The 17,381-nt window shown below is 41.2% G+C and overlaps 1 protein-coding gene across 2 annotated transcripts in view; it reads right to left on the bottom strand.

Annotated features, from left to right (window-relative positions):
• KLF13 (Kruppel like factor 13) overlaps positions 1 to 17,381 on the bottom strand; it is a 39,992-nt gene that overhangs the window by 21,311 nt on the left and 1,300 nt on the right. Inside the window, exon 2 of one of the 2 annotated variants that reach the window (XM_026059372.1) lies at positions 16,371 to 17,201. In XM_026059372.1, the coding sequence (XP_025915157.1) occupies positions 16,371 to 16,911 (541 nt within the window). In that variant the 5' untranslated portion in view covers positions 16,912 to 17,201. Of the gene's footprint in view, positions 1 to 16,370; positions 17,355 to 17,381 lie in introns of those variants that run through there. The other variant, XM_026059371.1, reaches the window with a different exon arrangement.

Below are 17,381 nucleotides of genomic sequence, written 5' to 3'. Positions count from 1 at the left end.
GTACAAAAAGAAAAAAAAAGAGCAAGTTACCTGCTCCTTTCTAGTGTCAATTTGCTTTTCATTCTTTTATATGCCTTAGTTCTTTAAAACTACAAATGTGTATAAGCAGACACACATCTAGATGTCTTTCTCACATACAAGTAGAAAATAAAAAAGAGAAGGTTTTCAGCAATTATCACTGATCTGGTTGTCTTTTAATTTTGGCTGTCTTAAATTTTGATCACTGGAGAGAACTTAGAGGGATGTACGCCCATTTGTCTGAAAACCAGGCTCCCATCCAATGTCTCAAGCTGTTTCTAAAAGCGTGTGTGACCGACCACCTTGGTCATCTTCTATACAAAATAGAAATAAATGGTTATTCATGAGATGTTGCTATGAGATTCCCTTAGACTTCCTCCTTAGACAGACTTGCCAAGCAACTTCTCCCTAAGCCTGCAAGACCTCAGGCATCAACAAGCCATGTGGAGGGGGCCACACCTTGCAACAGAAGACTGGCTGCTTTGTTGGTCTGCAGCAGAGGAGCGGCACTGCTCAAGCACCATTACTCTGAGCGTAACGCCCAGGTGCAGCACAGCTCCTCTGACCTCTGCACGTGTTATGATCATTTTGTAGGAGAGCTTGTTGCAGGATCACAGACTGGCTTCACCGGCTGTGTCTGATGTGGGGTCATGGCGTAGGAGAGAGGCCATGATGAGTGCTGGAAATTAATGAATGAAATATGTAGTTGTGGAGGAGGACAAGTCAGGAGCCAATTATCTGAGTATGACTCTGGATGTGAGACATAACTGACATGCAAAGACATTAAGTAGAAGACGGACATGTTTCAAAGCCAGTTTTGTCAATGGTATGTTGGTATACATAACTTTGAAAACACCCCTCTTTGCTTTTGAAGTAACTATCTAATTGTATACTCACATTTAGGAATCAATTGGATTCTGTTTCTCAAAGTAGTATCGGAAGGAACATTTTTCCTATTTTAAAATTTACTGAATTAATATACGAGCATGGCTTCTTTATCAAACATAACTGTTTTCCCTTGTAAGCCTTGTTTATGACTTCATTGCTTGCCTTTACAGAACAGTCTATCATTAAAACCAGTTATGTCTCAATATAAAATGTGGCTTACACATAAGGAAACATGCTAGAAGGGCTGCTGGGGCACCATCATTTTCTCTAAAAGCACTGTAAAAACCTCTCGATGTGTAAATCATTTCAGTGTGTGAGTGATTTCTTAGCAGAGTTCAGTGTTCTACAGACCACACATGTCATGTAAAGATGCAGCTGCTGTAACAGGCAGGCAAATTAGAGTAGAAAGATCCCTATTATTTGCCAAAACATAAATTATTAGTGCCCCAGGCACGTTTATTCATGCTCAGGTATACTTTCTCTTTAAGTAGCGAACCGTCTACTCTCTACTAAGCCTGCTGATTTGGGTGAGGAAAGGAAACTTGCTGGCCTTTCTTCCTTTTTGAGATGCTCTACCTGTTCTCTGTGTATGCAACAAGTTGACCACACTTTGCATGCCTAAAGCCAAAGGGGCTAATGAAATACTCTGCAAAATACAGGATTTTATCATTGCTAGAGATTTTCAGGAGAAAATTCCTGTGACGGAAAAGTCCTGTGAAGTGTAACAGAAAATGCAGATTATTTTAAACTATTACTATGAAATTGTAACACACTATTTATCCCCGCCACATAAGTCTGTAGGCTACCTCAGAAAGCCTGCACAAAGGACACAGTAACTCTTCCTTTGGAAAAGGTCACACAAGTCCCCAGCTGTTCTTACTTCTACTTGGACTCCTGGCCAATCTAGTTCTGACGTCTGGGAACTACGAAATGATTTGAAGCTGCCTTCCTGTCCGTACACCTACCTCCGGCTGAGCACAACTTGTCCAGCTATGCGGGGGCTCGGGCTGGGATTCAGGAATTGCAGTATGCAGAGCTGCAAGGTTCATCAACTTCAGTAATCAGGAGATTCTATTACAACAAACTGTTCGTAAATAAAAACAAAGAAAACAGGAATTGCAGCTTCATGAGCTGTGTTGTATCCTGAGTTAGCTTTGGGGAACTGAGTTATTCTGACTACTGCTATTGCAGCTTGACAGTGCCAAATAGGAGTTTACTTTTCCTACATAAGATGTGATGCAGAGAGTACTTTGATCTTGAACTTCAGCCAATTCTTTGAAATTTGTTTCTACTTTCTTTTGAAAGAACACTTTCTACAGCTCAAATTTAGTACTATTACTCTTTGTAAATAATAGACAAATAAAAGAAAATCTCAGTCTTAGGAAAAATGATATACCGTTACACTACATGCAAATAGGTATGTGTTTACCATTTTGTGCAGAAGACAGATAACCTCAGTAGTGTGAAGTTATATACACAATGCTGTCTGCATACACATGGATGCACACTTGTAAATCACCTTTTTAACTTCTCTGTGCGGTCACTAAAGGCTGTAAATGCTGTAGGAGAATAAATTCACCATTCTGGGTAAGGCAGCTAAGACCTGTTTTCATGCCTTGGTATATGGGAGAAGGGACTGGACGCTAGGAAAGTGCATGTAACACAGAAGCAGGAGGGATTAGAGCTGATCATTCACTGACTATTGCTGTGTCTGTGGAGTTCTGTGCAGGCAGTAAGGAGCTGCAACTGCATTTTATAACGAGAAGAGTCAAGCACAAGCTTAACTTAGGAACATTTATATAATAGAGAAAATCAAGGTGGTCTGATTTCTAAGTGAAAAACCAATTGTGCATTGGAAGTTATGGTTGTTCTTACTGATTTGTCCTTGAAACTGCAACAAACTAGGACTCAAATGAAAAGCATGCTGCTAGCACAACCACTGCTTCACAAAGGCAACACCGCAGAACCTCCAGCTTGCACAGCACCTGTACGACTGCTATTGCCTCTCTATGACTGCTTCACTGAGAAGACAGTAAATGATAACTTGCTTGGATTTCGTTGCAGATAAGAGGGGAGCTCAGTCCCTCCAAAGCATTCAAAGAAAAAAAACTGCCAAGCACATCACAACAGTTCCCCACCTTTCTGACAGCAATTCATCTAAACATCTAAGCCAACAATTTTCTTACTAATACCAGACAAACATAGCTTGTACCAAATGAGTTAAGAGTCTTTTGTTGACCTACAGGAGCTACTACAAACAGCAGTGATCATATCCAGTTCATAATGTAGATGTACAATATAGACATGTATAGTGTTCTCTGGACTTAAAGTCCAAGAAACATTCTTAAGAAACAGCAAAATCAAATTGCCACCAATTACCACAAGTGATCACATCCAACTCTGAAAAACTCACATGGGAGAAAGTATGCATAAGAGACACCCAAAACAACTGCTTGGATCCTGGAATGGTGAATCCCCGTGGATTGCCTCATAAAACAGAGCTGATTGATTGAAGGAGAAAAGCTTTAGAAAACATACGCATAGAAGTTCAGCACAGGTATTGGATGCTAAAAACACTGTCAAAAATACCAAGTCTGTAATTCACCAACAAGGGTTGAGCTTAGCAGCACAAAGCAGGGTACTGATGATATATCATCAGAAAGCGCAGTTGTAGAAAGTGCAATTACTTATTATAAACATAAAACATTATCCAGACATTATTCTCTCAGACCTTTTTTCTGTAATCTATTAGATACTTAATGAAAAAAAATTTTTTTTTAAGTTTAGTGATTTGTACATTCCAAAAAGAGGAATATATTGCACACAGAAATTAAATTATGTTCCTTCAAACAGTCTGTAAGAACATCAGGATCAAGGATGAGAGAAGGGAAGGAGAAGAATTCTTTTACCTAAAAGTTGGTGTTAGGCTGGGCAGGGGAACTGCTAAAATCCTCATTATTTACCCCATCATGTATTTATTTGAAGAGCTGAGCTATGACTTTCATTGTTTATTTTACAGAGCCCTAAAACTTCAAAGAATTAATATCAACCTGCTAAACAATCTCATTTTAAATGACAGAGAAAAAAAAAGGAAATATCAAGTCCAAGATCCAGGTTTAAAATAGTATATCATTACAGAGATGATTTTCCATTGACAAGGTCAGCGACGTCATTTTCTCTAGCAGCAGCACTGTTCAAAAAATTTCTCATGCAGAAATGCAGAGAAAACAGGTGAGTTCTACATGGCTTTTCATCAACAAACAATGCTAGTGACAAAGTCTCTAAAAGTGAATAGTCTTTCCCTGTCTAGGACCCTGTGGTATGAGTCAGGTGAGAGCTTACACTCGGAAAGAAACAGCAGGTTTGCTGAGTCCCTGCTGCTTACCAGAAATGTTGGTCATTTCCATATACAGAAGCTGCTGTAAGAAACAGAATGACAAGATCTCCCCCTCAAACATAGCACGAGCACCCTGTGGGGCCTCCTGAAACTTTGCTGAGAAGATGCTGCTGCTGAACATCTGTGTTTTGATAAGCAGTGTCTAGAAGCTGTTTCTCATTACTGTTTTGTCTCTGGCTTATGTAATGAGAGCTCCATAGATTATCACATTAGACAATAAGGTGTCTGACAATCATGTCGCTAAACACGTTTTAACTGTATGCTTCCCAGTTGGGTAAGTCTTAGGAAGAGGTTCACGGTAAAGCATTTGTGCTTGTTGCACAAGCTTTGCTTACTTCAGTGAACACAGCAAAGATGACACCATAGCCTGCCCAACCATCTCATCCTCTGAAAGTCACCAGTGAAACTTGTTAATTAAGCTCCAACAGATGCTGGTTTAAATCATGTCTGATTTGGTTACTGAGATGATGCTATTAATGATACTGCTCCACTGACTGAAAGGAAGTGCCAACACAACAAAATTCATTCCAACTGGAAGCAAAAGTGGAGAAAAATGGTCGAAGACTCCCTTGGCATGGATAAAGTGTCTTGTGTGATATATGAACCCACTTGCACATGAGATACTAACAAACCTGTGAAATGTAACTGAGGGGAATGCATGTTGAGTAGCATCGTGTTCCCATACTGGTCAGTTATGTTCCCATTAGAATATCTGTGCTTCCATAGGCCTTTCCTAAGTCATTGTATCAGGAGTACAGAGCGGCTGTGATACTTATCTACAGTTTTCTATTACTTGAACATTGTCTTAAACATCTTTTATGATGTAAATATCAAGGTTCTATTGAGTTATTCTCTGGACTTGAGAGTTTTACGGACTACTTGGGGTCTATACCATAGATGAAGATGACTGAAAAATTGTGGGTCCAAATACAATACATAAAAGCTGAACAAACAGAAGTTAGAGAATAGTTCTATCTCAATATGAATTACCCAGAAAAGATGGTACAGAAGATGAAATAGAAAGACCTGTGTTTTCTGCATGCTTGTACAGTATTCAGGCCTATCAGTTTCCCAAATGGTCACAGTACTGAGCAATAATCCCAAATCGCAGTTTCATGTGGTGTTCTTTTAAAGGTGCCCTCCACTCCCTTCCTCATCTTGATTTAGAGACATCTTCCCCTGCAAGAGGCTAACACAAATTTTTCACAATACATGATTTCTTCCTGTGAAATTTGATGAACAGTGAAACAGAAAACAGTACTGGCCTCTAAAATACCTTCAGTAGCATCTGTTACAACTCACTGTTATGAGCTGAGACATTTCACCTCTTGAAGTTACTGTTTCAGGTTCTTGGCAAACTCTGGCAGATGTCCACAGTTACACCTGCTCCCATTCCAGAGCTTATCTTTGCAGCAAGACCAGCTGTTCTGCAGAGCAGTGAAGAGCTGGAGGTACCTGGGAGAGGGGGAATCCTCCCCCTGGGTGGCAGATCCCACAATTTGAGCAATGCTGAATTAATCTGGCAGCAACAGTCCTATTCCCCCTAGTAAGCCTCACCAGCATATAAAGGAGGAAGAGAATCAGAGATTCAGAGATAAGTATCACCATAAATGATCTTTAACTGTACACAAAAACAATTTTATGTATATTATCAATGCCATGCCTATTAAATGTGCAGGCAGTGAGGAGGGGAAGTGGTTTCTTTCCAAATGAAACACAAAATTCTGTTCTTTAAAAATAAAGTCTTATGTTTCCTTAATAGGAGCAGTAACAGATTTTTTAAGACAAGGGGTGAGTGATTAACTAGAGATAATCTCACCTCTCTCACATCATGTGGCTCAAAGTAAATGACTGAATCTATTAAAACCATAGCATACAATCTATTAAACTCATGATATAGAATTACTTTGTCCAATGACCAAGTTCTCCATCATTTCAGCAGTTTGTTGCAAAGATGAGCTTTGTTATCTATTTCTTACAGGCATATTTATACTAATAATACTATGTAGGGGCATTGATAAATTTCCCAAGTTTTTGTCTTTTTGATTGCTCACAATTCTGCTCATACATTTCCTTTTGGGCTAGAATTTGGTACACATGTTGTCAATCTGAGAAAGAATATTTCTAAAGAGTTAGTGACAAGAATTCAGTTGCTTCCAAGAATGATGAAAGCTGGGGGAAATGGAAGGTGCAAATGCTGAACAACTCTGCACAAAGGGGAAAAAATGTATCAGTGTGAATCCTGGCAGAGATGTAATCCTTTGGGGTATCTAAGAAAATCAGTTTTGCTTTGGCCATGTTCTGAGAATTTAAAAACCATACTTTGCAAATACACCCTAGGTTTGTTATACAATAAGACTAGCCATCTGCCAGCATTCTCTTGGCACTGCTTGTCTCTACATATATAAGGTGAGTGGAAATTTCCATTGACTTAGAGGGGCTTTCAAGCCTCTGTTAGAGTCTCACATGCATGCACATCATATTGGTCTTGCAAAATATATCAATGGCCAAAACAAACAAAAATTACCAAGATAATCAGGTATTAATGCTGTTCTGCAGGCTTTCTGCTGGCATTAAAAGAAATTGCAAATTTAAATTCAGTAAGCCTCCACAATACATAACAAGAATTAATCTGTGGTTCAATGAGATTTTTAGCAGCATCCCTGTTCATATTTGTTATTGTCAGATCCTAAATCATGAAATTAATAATGGAGAAGAGGTCTATAGGCACTGTGAGGTTTTTCAAGAATCTCTAAAGCCTCGGTCTAGTATGTAAACTTGTACACATATAATTTCATTTACGTATCCCAAATCACTAAACGTGTAGTTCTTTGATCTATTAATGAACAGCTCAGCAGTTGAGCAAATTTTTGCAAGAAACCTCTGAGCAGGGACTAGGCTGCCATGTTCCCTTCTCAGCTGGCTCCACTGTAAGTTCCTCTAGTGGAAATACTGACAGCTATTTAGCTTAAGAGGCTCAGTTCACCCTTTTTGGTTGCTGTATCTCAGCTGGCCTTACTCCGGAGCTAAGTGGTTAGCATTTGTACCTCTGTCTTTGACCAGTTTTAAAACCTGCTGTTGAAGGTGGTAGAGGCTACACTCCCGACATGCCCATTCTGCTCATTTGCTGTCCGCAGATACTCTGGCTGGCTGCAGGCCCAAAGCACACAGAGGTTGCAAAATGTGTAGCAGCAACACAGCACTCTCCCATGTGAATTTTCCAGGTGCCCTGATTCCAGAAATTCACATAGTTCACAGCGAATAAGTAGAAAGCAGTCTGGTAGAAACAGAGTGTGCAATAAATCTAAGATAGCTTATTGATCCATTGACTGCAAAGTCAAAAGATAGCCAGTCACAAATATTTTGCCTGCAGTTCCTGACAGCATTACAAAAATGCTGTAATTGATTTCAGAAAATCCTTCCCTTGCACCAGAGGTCATTTCAGGACATGCTCACTTTAATACCATTTGACTTGTGCCAAGTTCCTGGTTAGTAAATGCTTTCTATGTTAGGGCTGCAAAAAAAAGCTTCTGAGGTCATTTTTCCACCAGTAGCTACAAAGGTGGCACTCTGAACTTTTAAAAACTTTTCTTTTAACCCAAGTGGAGGCTCTGTAAAAACTGCTGAATCTGCAAGACCTGAAGTATACAGGATATGTGTGTCTGAGATCAGTGCCTGCACTTATAATCTACATTGTCTAACTATTGTTAAACTATACACAGCAAGATAATGATCTCACTGCCCACATGAATCTACCTAATAAAAGCCAAGTGGGTAACAAAGGCAAAAAGTCTACCTATCGATATACTACAAAAAGGACCCTTCAAAGGTTGTCCTGAATTTGAACGACAGAATATTTTTTGGCTCCATCAGCACTGACTTCCAAAAAGCTGACCCAAGACTGGAAGGGGGGGGGGGGGAAGTTGTAACATGCTTAAGTTATAAAACAGAGCTAGAAACCACATGTTCAATATAAACAAGTTCCAGGTTTCTGCTCTTGGACGTGCCTTAACCATGTTCAGCCAGACAATAACACAGTGCAGTACTTGAGTTTTACATGGTTAAAGGCGCCTTCTTTTTAGATGAAATCTGAGTGTGAGTTTATTTCATAATGAACACATTTGGTAAAAGGTTTATTTATGCACAAATACTTTGCAGTGTCCTGCACAGAAGGAGTGACACATGTGCTAGTGCAGACCTCTACAAGTCATTCAGAATGCTTTTTCCTTATGGCTGTGCTTAATTTCTAATGCAAACAGTCCTATTCATTAAAAGATTTTTTTCTGGTTTACTCTGCCCTATACGTAAGACATATGTAAGTCTTACTAGTGACAAGGAAAAGGCCAGCTACGGGTGTCTGAGGTGAGGAAAGCAACAGAAAGGTGATCTGCCCTCACCACTTCCAACTGTCTAGTTTAAAAAGCCCACAGTCATGTTGCAGTACTTAGTGATTTTCATTAGCTAATGGTGCCAAGAAGGTGATATGAAGCAGAGACAAGGAGACAGCAATCCTTATTATTGAAAGGGATTGGCAGAGGTGATGGATACCCTTATGTAAGGATTAATAACTTCTTCGAAAAGCTACTTTTGTAAAGTTGTAGTATTGTATTAATATGTCTTACTACACTGGACCAGAGTGCCACCTCTGTGTTAAAAGGAAGATGGTCTGTGGAAAGAGAAATCTGTGGCATTTCTGCACATTAATCCATTAGACACAGAGGGCTTGTCCCCTGCCTTCTGGCAGTCCCTCATCTCCGTAGTCTGCGAATGGTGTTGGCTGGGGTGGCCATACTGTAGCTCAGATACTTGTGTTCATTATCCTCCACTGTACAGTCTGCTGGTCTCCCAAAGTAAGATCACAGATTACACAAGTTGGCAACTCACTGCCAGAGCAAGACTCAATAACTGTCTTGGTCACAGCGAAATATAATTTACAAAGAACTGTGGAAGTCATAAGTTAATTCATTTTGTGTCTGTAGATTTTCTTTCCCGTTATACTGAGTATATTTCAATGCAACATAACCCAGCCGTGTGTGTCCCCTCAGATACAAATCAACGCTCATTTGTCTTTTAAATGGATTGTCATCTTCCTTCTCCCTCCTTATTCAGCAAAGCCAAGGGAAGAAGAGTGGGGAAAAATCATGGAGAGAGAATCTTTAGCTACGCTGGTTACAACTGTTTCCAAGAGGGTGGTGAAGAGGAAGAAAGATAACATAGTTTCTTCATAGCAGGCCCTCTCTCCATCACGCTGATGAGAATGAAAAGTACAGCTTTACTTTAAAGGCTTGTTAGCTACAATACTTAAACTCTGTTAATTGTTAATCAGAAGTTTTATTTCTACAAAAAGACTGGTAGACAAACCTTCCCTTATGGGTCAGATTCCTGAAATACTTGCTCAATTTTTGTTTTGTTCCTAAGTGATGTAAAACTGTCACTGACTTTCACCATCTTTTTAAAGAAAATTTTTAAAAATTTACAGACCAGTTTTGCTCTTAAATAGCAAACCTAACCATAACTCCAGTATTCCTAACAAATTTCTATTATGTTTTCTGTATGCTAGAATTATTTGCTTTTCATATGTTCCTTCATATATCTTCTCCTGTATTTCAGACCAGGTGGTTATACATCAGTAACATCCAGAAGATGGACTGGGCCAAGATGAACAAATTCTTAGTAAAATTAGATCTCGAACAGATGCAGGGCAGTAATGGCAGGACAAAGTGTTTTTCAGTTCCATGAACTTTAGCGTATCTTAGCTCTCATTGCAAAATAGAGAAATGCATAGTTAAATGTGTTGGATTTTATTAAGCATGTGCTTTATATACACTGGGTTTTGGTAACCAGACAAGTGCAAATTCATGACTATGCTTCTTCTATACTAACCAAAATGCACGTCTCAGACAACAGGCCAGCTTTCAGGCCACAGGGACTTTTGCACAATCAATATCTCAGTAAAGACTGAGGGGGAGGAGGGAAGGAAAGCCTTTCACAGAAAACCTGCGTAAGAATCAGGGGATTTAATTCCCTTTAGTAGCTAATACTACTGAAGTGCGTGGTTAATACTGCTGTCAGCCAATTGGATACTTCATGCAATCAATTTAATCCTAACTCTTCTGCAGCTGAACTGACTGAAACCTATTATTCAATCCTAAACCAGTCAGGCAGAGGGAGTGAGCAGTAGTTTTGCCTTTCCTGGTTCCTGACTTCAGCTTCATTTGAAAGTGTAAGTTTAAAACCCTGTTACTTTTCTAAGAAGTTCATGCCCTGTGCTTATTTCAGAGACTTTACATTAAAAGACTTAGAGCATATATAACAAATATACAAACAGTGCTTTACAAATTTGCATTGTTTTTCAAAATATAAGCTTACTAAATGATAATAAAATCAGTTTTCAGAAGGCTACAGGAGGAGGCTGCTGAACCATTTAACCCTGAGAAAGACTGATAATGGCTGAAGCTGGAAAGCTAGCTTAAACTGTTCTGTGAGGCAGGTACTGGGAGCTGTCCTGAAGCTACCATTTGAGCTTGTCCCAAAGAAAGACATTAGAAGAAAGATTTTGACACACTTGGTGAGGAGGGATGGTAGAAAGCTGTAGAAGAGTGCTACAGCGCACAGCGACCTAGAAGCACCCTGGAGCTTTTTGATAATCTGGCTGTGCGCTACTGGTGGTGGATTAGGCACACGGAGCCAGCCAGTGGTTTCTGCCTTCTGACACAAGAAGCCAACAGCAGCAGGGCCAGCCACTGGAACTGAGATCGGGGGAAGCTGGCAACATGCAGAGGGCCAGAGTCACTTTGACTAGCATGTGCTTCTGCCTCGGGGAAGCTGGCACTGGCCACAGGCCGTGGCCTTTCCAGTTTCTGCTGGCCTCCTGTTCTGCAGGTGGGCAGCTTCGTGTTCGGTCCTGGTGTCCAGAGCAGCCCAGCTGGCAGCTCAGAGCATGGACTGGATCAGTGGCTCCCACCCGTTTCACCCTGCTCTGCACATGGGCAGGCTGTGGCCCTGCATTCCCCTGCTCTCCTGGGTGGCACAGGAGGCATTAGATCAAGTTTCTGCTATTGCAGCATTTGCTTGCAAAGGTTTGGCTCTTTGCTGACCCTGCCCCTGTCACACACGTGCGTGCTTCGGTAGTCGCTATGTGTCTACAGGCAAGCTAAAGGAAACCTCAGCTAAGCCTCTAGTCTGTGGTTTTTAGCTAAACTTTAGCTAAATATCTGATAATTTTGAGGTGCTAAAATCTAAGACAAATTTTTTTCATTGACATGTGAGCTTGCTTCTCCTTACCCCAGTTAATCAGTTTGTCCATATGCACATAGGTGGCATCTTGATTCAGTTGACTTCAAAGAAGTCATGCTTTCCCCCCTGTATTCTGAATTAATGTAGTCAAAGCAAAACAGACTTGCTAGAACTGAAAGTGAAAATCATTCTGTTAAAACACCTTATCCATACTTCATCTAAAGTCCTCTTTTTTTCTAACCTAAACACAGGTCAAATATCATTCCAGTTTGTCCAGCCTAATCATTAAGCTGTTATCACACTTCTTGGAGTGAGGTCTGATTGCTTTATCTCTCAGAAATTTGCTTCAAATACCAAATATATTATGAACTTCTCTATCTTTACATAGCCTAGTCACAAAGTCATTAGAAGAAATCTACTTAGAGAAAATGAGGTATAATACTTAAGAAGAAACAGTACACAAATTAAAAGTTGACTTTTATATTGGTTCATTACTGTTGTCCTTAAAAGTGTTTAAAGATGTTCAATGAAATCAAATGAGTGAATGGAAATGAGTCAAGCAATCTTTTCTACCTATTCCAATTCAGCTAATGTTTGATGAATAATGATTAGACTAAAACAAACAACAGATACCTAAAGCATATCCTCCTTCAGTTATTATCTGACTTAGTGCCTCTGATCAAACAGTCAGTGTAGGACTGTTGCGAGGTTAAGCTGGCTTAATTTATACATAGCTGGCCCACAGGTTTATGTTCCACTGTAAGACTCTCTTTTTATCACATCAATACTCCTGACTGAGTCTAGTGGCCACATCTCCTTATCTTATGCTAATTTATGCAAACACATTCAGCTCTGAAGACTGAAAGGCTGCTATGGGGTTATGGTGTGGTGCTTACAGAGTAGAAGGAGTGAGTTCAAAAGGAAATTTTACTGTAATTAAATGGATTTTTATTTTGTGCTTTCTCTGCATGCATGATGTTATACTAATGTGATAGATGGCAAAAAGCTTGAGTGGTCACAGTGATTTTTAGGGGCTGCAGTACACAGGATTCTTGGGATCCCTGCCCAAAGTCCAGTCTGGTTTTTTTTTTCTACGTACTTGGATGTAGTATAATGCATTGAGTTGGGGCTCTCTACAACCTCTCAAAACATAGTGGTCTTGCACTATGCTTTCCTTATCTATACGTATGAGGCTCCGGCTGCTAGACAGCTATTAGGTTCTGCACTGACTCTCTCTTCCCACTGGTGCATCAAAGGAGACAAACTGGTTTCCAGTGACTCCACAGAGTTTCCAAATGTTTTCAATGAGCCTGTACTGAAAATCTGCTCGAGGGGAAGGAGAACTCAGTCATGTAAATGCTCCGTCTGATCTTCTGCAGTCAAGAATCTGAAAGTTTAGGGATCTCTTTCAGGAGTGGAGGGGATTTTTAAAACTGGGATGCCAGTAAGATTTCTGCATCAGTGGGATCACTATAACTTGAGACAAATGGACTGCTGCATCTGTGGATCACAGCACAGCTTCTGAGGTCCACAGGAATCTCTGTGGAAAAAAATTTGGACTTGAAATCTACCCACTGACACTAAATATAACCTTCTGGTAAACATTAAGACTTCAAGGGCTTTGTGGCTGATGATCACGTTAAACTCCAGGATATCCAGTGAGAGGATGGGGTGGAGAATAAAAACATGAAAAGAAACCTAGGGGGAGGGGAAGAATTTGAAGGCTGATGGAGAGAATTGCAAAGATTTTGGTGACTAATGTTTTCTGCCTGGCTCTATGGTTTGTCAAGTTAATAACGATGAAGCTGTCACAAGGCTGAGATAGCTTCACTGCTAGTGTATAACATACGAGAAACTATGGATCGTTCTTGGTTCCAGTGGAGAACTTCACTCTAAAACACTGTACTCTGAGTGAGGCCTAAGGACAAAAGGCAGATGCTGCCTCCCTGCCCGTTCCATCTAGTTTCTTCTGCTTGAAATATGATAATTAACATCCTCTGCACTAGTGTCCTTACCTTGGACATCTGTGCCCTGAAAACTGGCTAAAACCAATAGAAGGGATTTCACATGGAGCATCAAACAGCCAGAAGACAGTACCAGCTTTCAGTCCCTACCAATGTGGGCTGGATTTGACCGAGTAGTATTTGAAAGCCTCTGTATCTCCTTGTCACACCATAACCTCAACCATTTAGTCTGCTCTTCCTCCAAGCATGAAGAGCAAGGCCTTTAGTTTCTGAGTACAGCAGCAGATGAGGACAAGCAAGTTTCTCAAGCAGGTCATAAACTGCACTATACAAATATATCTTTAGCACTATCATGGGTATCTTCTAGCCTGAAGTGCTGTTCTTAGCTTTCTATTTGTCCCTGAATACCAGCAGGTCTAGTCATACAGTGTATGGAAGAAGTTTCACTCCACAGCAGAATTTTTGGACTGTTTCTCAGTAATCAGGTTTGGGAGTTACTGGGAAAACTGTTTAAAGCACCTGGGCTACTTTCAGCACTGTCTGGTGAGGTGGGCTGCTGTTATCCTATTTGACAGGTAGGTAGACTGATGCATATGTGGTATCTGCCAAATACCATGACCGCTGGAAAGCAGGAGACCCAAGACCCTTGCTCTAAACCAGTAGAACCCATTATGTGTTTCATAAAAACAAACATTTACCAATCCTGGAAGTCATTGCTTGTTCTGTTAGTTTAACTCCTAGTGTGGTTTAAAATTCTTTTTCAAACCTATCACAACTTGCATTTCTTTTTTAAGTGGGAACACCTTACAAAGCATTCTGAGAGAGGAACAAGAGGCATTAAGTCTGTTTAAAACTGAATCCAAACAGAGACAAACCTGTTGCCAACAAGGAGGGAAACTTGGCAGCTCTGTTTAAAGCTTCCCACACAGACAGTGAAGACACAAGAAAACAAAGAAGCTCTAGTCCCTGAGGGTCCTGCCACTCCCAGGGCAAAACCAGTCCCTTCTCTGCTTTTCCTCTAGCTCTCGCACATGCTCTCCTTCTCTCTCAGTGCCATTAGGCACAGCAATAAGACAGTAAGCCTTACAGACCTGGAAGAAAATACAGGAAAGGGTTAAGAAAAAAAGGAGGAAAAAAAAAAAGCACTCCACACAGAGAACCTGGAGGCAAGCCAGCGTCCCCGAATGACTCGGCTCAGCCGGCAGCCCCAGCAAGCGAGCGACGCTCCTCACCGCCCTGCCCTCCCTGTCCTCTCCTCTCCTCTCCCTACAGGGTGGGCATGGCCCAGCCCTCCTCACTTTATCAGAGAGAGGAGTTCCCCTTCTTGGTCTCCAGTTGGTTTGTGAGCCCAGAGACAGTGCCAAGTTTATCTTGCACTTTGAAGAGAACAGCAAAGACCAGAAGCGAAAGACTGGAGAAAAAAGCTGAAAATTAGAGAAGACTATTCCCTCCAAGCCAGGTGGGAGCACCTTTCCTACATCAACCCCAAGGAAGTAAAAATGGTTGCACAGTGCGAAGCAGGGCAAGCTGCCCAGGGTGCCAGGAACATGCTGTTCCCTTGGCTGTGTGATGCAGGGAATTGTTCATCCATATGCCCAAACTTGATGGGACACTCTTTTCTCCCACAGAGAGCAAAACATACCCTCAATTCAGAGGGACTCTTGCTTTATCTCAGGGAGGCAGCAGGAAAGCTGGGCACACTAAAGCACTATCGTGGACATAGGTGAGGCTGCCAGCTCTGAGCTAGACCCGTTCAAAAGTCATTTGTCATGTACCGTTTTGGGGGTCTTTTTCTTAATTCTCTTTGTAAGCAAACAGATTACAGATTTTAGTAAAATAATTTATTGTCTGAAATTACTCAGTTGAACAGCTCACGCCAACCCACCCTGGTCTCTGTGCTGCCTTGCAGTAAGCACTATGACCAGTGCTTCCAGTGGAGATCAATCTCCAACTTTCTTGATGTTACTTCTGTGGCTGAAAGCCATCCTGTTCCACACCACCACAGAGAGGCGTGAGGGCTGGCAAGTCATGGGGCCTGTTTCAAGATGGTCCTACTAATACGAGTGTGCATAACTTTGAGAGAACTTGCCAGACTTCTGTTTTTTTCTATGTGTGTGTTTCATAAATCGCAATAGCAACAAAAAAGTGGTCAGATGAGAGGTCACCAATAAGTGAACATGTAACACTGATCAGAGCAAGCTAGTGTTTGCATTCAAAAGTTTTCCTGAAGCCAGTTTTACCCAGCTGCCAAAAGCCTTTCTGAGGCTGCTCATGTCCCTCTCCCTCTACGCTTATGATAAATGTCTCCTTGTGACTCATGTTCAGTCTCTCAGCTGCCTTCCTGCCTACTCTAGCTTTACGCAAATGTCTGCTAAAGAAAGAAACAGAAACACACTCATTCAGGTGCCTCTAGAACATTTAATTTAAAATACTAAGAGTACTGCTGCTTGCATTAGAAGTAATAAGCTCATATAAAGGTAGTGACAGGAGTGCAGGGTAGGGAAAAGTGAATGAGGGGAAGCTAAGAAGCATTTGAAAGGGAAGTAGAAGATGCACTAAACAAGGAGGCTAGCAGCTAACAATTACAGCTTGGTAGGATCCACACAGATGACCCACACTCCATTCCCTGTGACTTTAAGCAATAAAAAGAGAAACATTAGCTTTGAATCTATGCCCAGTAGGGGATTATTCCCAGAGGTTTTTTTTTTTTTTTTTTATTTCCTTGGGTTTTCCTGAGCTTGTGTTCTGAGAGATGAGACCATAACGGTGGCCAAATACCAGGGTTTTTTTTGTTTTGTTTGTTTTTTTAACATTCATTTTAATTACCAAGCTGTAACAAATAAATCTTTGGCTGGATTGTAACTAACCTGTGTGGGTCCTTAGATGAGCTTTAAGATGGGAAGATTTGCCATAAACTTTTTCACACCCCACATAGTGGCATTTGTGCTTTTTCTGGGGTGATCCGGGGTCAGTCCAGCTTCTCCCGCGTTTGTTCTTTTGTCTGGGGCTTGGCTCGGTTACTGCAGCCAGGGTAGTAGGTGTGGCTGCTTTTCCTCCTCCACGCTTACCAGCCGAGGACACACTTTCTTCCCCAAACTCCTTAGGAGCAATAGAAATGTGTATTTGTTCTGTGATATCAAAGGTCTCTGTTTTTTCCGTCCGAAGAGCGGGTGAGTTTGGGACATGCTGGTTCAGATCTGCCAAAATGCTAGCTACCACAAATAATGACGATCCATTGTCTTTCCCAGGCTCTCTGACTTCGCGCTTATCTTCTCCATTTGATGAAGGCGGTATTGCTGCATCAGGTTGGGAATCAGACTCCCCTTTGGGGCTATGGATAATAGCACGACTGGACATAGAAACAAGGCACTCGGCTGCAAAATGATCCACATATGCTGCTGTTGCCATTTTTCATGAGTTTAAAAAGAAATCCAAAAAAAGAAGGAAAAAAAAAAGCGCACTGCTCTCCTTTAAAAAAGATAATGCAAGCAGACTTTTCTCTCTCTTATTTCTTAGAATCTCTTTGTAGAAGTAAGGGAGGGCTGAGCAGCTATGAAAAATGCACTTTGTTCATGATGATCACACCCAGCTTGTCCCTAAATCAAAAAAGCATCGGAAGTCCAATGAAAGAGAAAAAAAGAAGAGCGAATCCTAGCACTGGCAGCTTGTTGCTTGGAGTAGGAGTTAATGCTGGTTTTCTGGAAGGCAATAAAGTAAAAAAGCAGTGTCTCTAGCCCTTCCCTCGCATTGTGACAGTAGAATAAGCTTTCCCCGTTATTGCTCCTCGGAGTCGCCCAGAGCTCTGCGGGGGCGGGGCCTGGGAAAACATCTGGGCCTGACGTCACCGCGAAGCCACATCCTGGGCCGAGCAGGTTAGC

Source organism: Apteryx rowi, unplaced genomic scaffold (genome assembly GCF_003343035.1).
Source record: "Apteryx rowi isolate R43461 unplaced genomic scaffold, aptRow1 scaffold_156, whole genome shotgun sequence".
In the NCBI taxonomy this organism is placed as follows: Eukaryota; Metazoa; Chordata; class Aves; order Apterygiformes; family Apterygidae; genus Apteryx; species Apteryx rowi.
The sequence above is the reverse complement of the archived record's forward strand: the minus strand, read 5'-3'. Positions and strand labels throughout refer to the sequence as shown.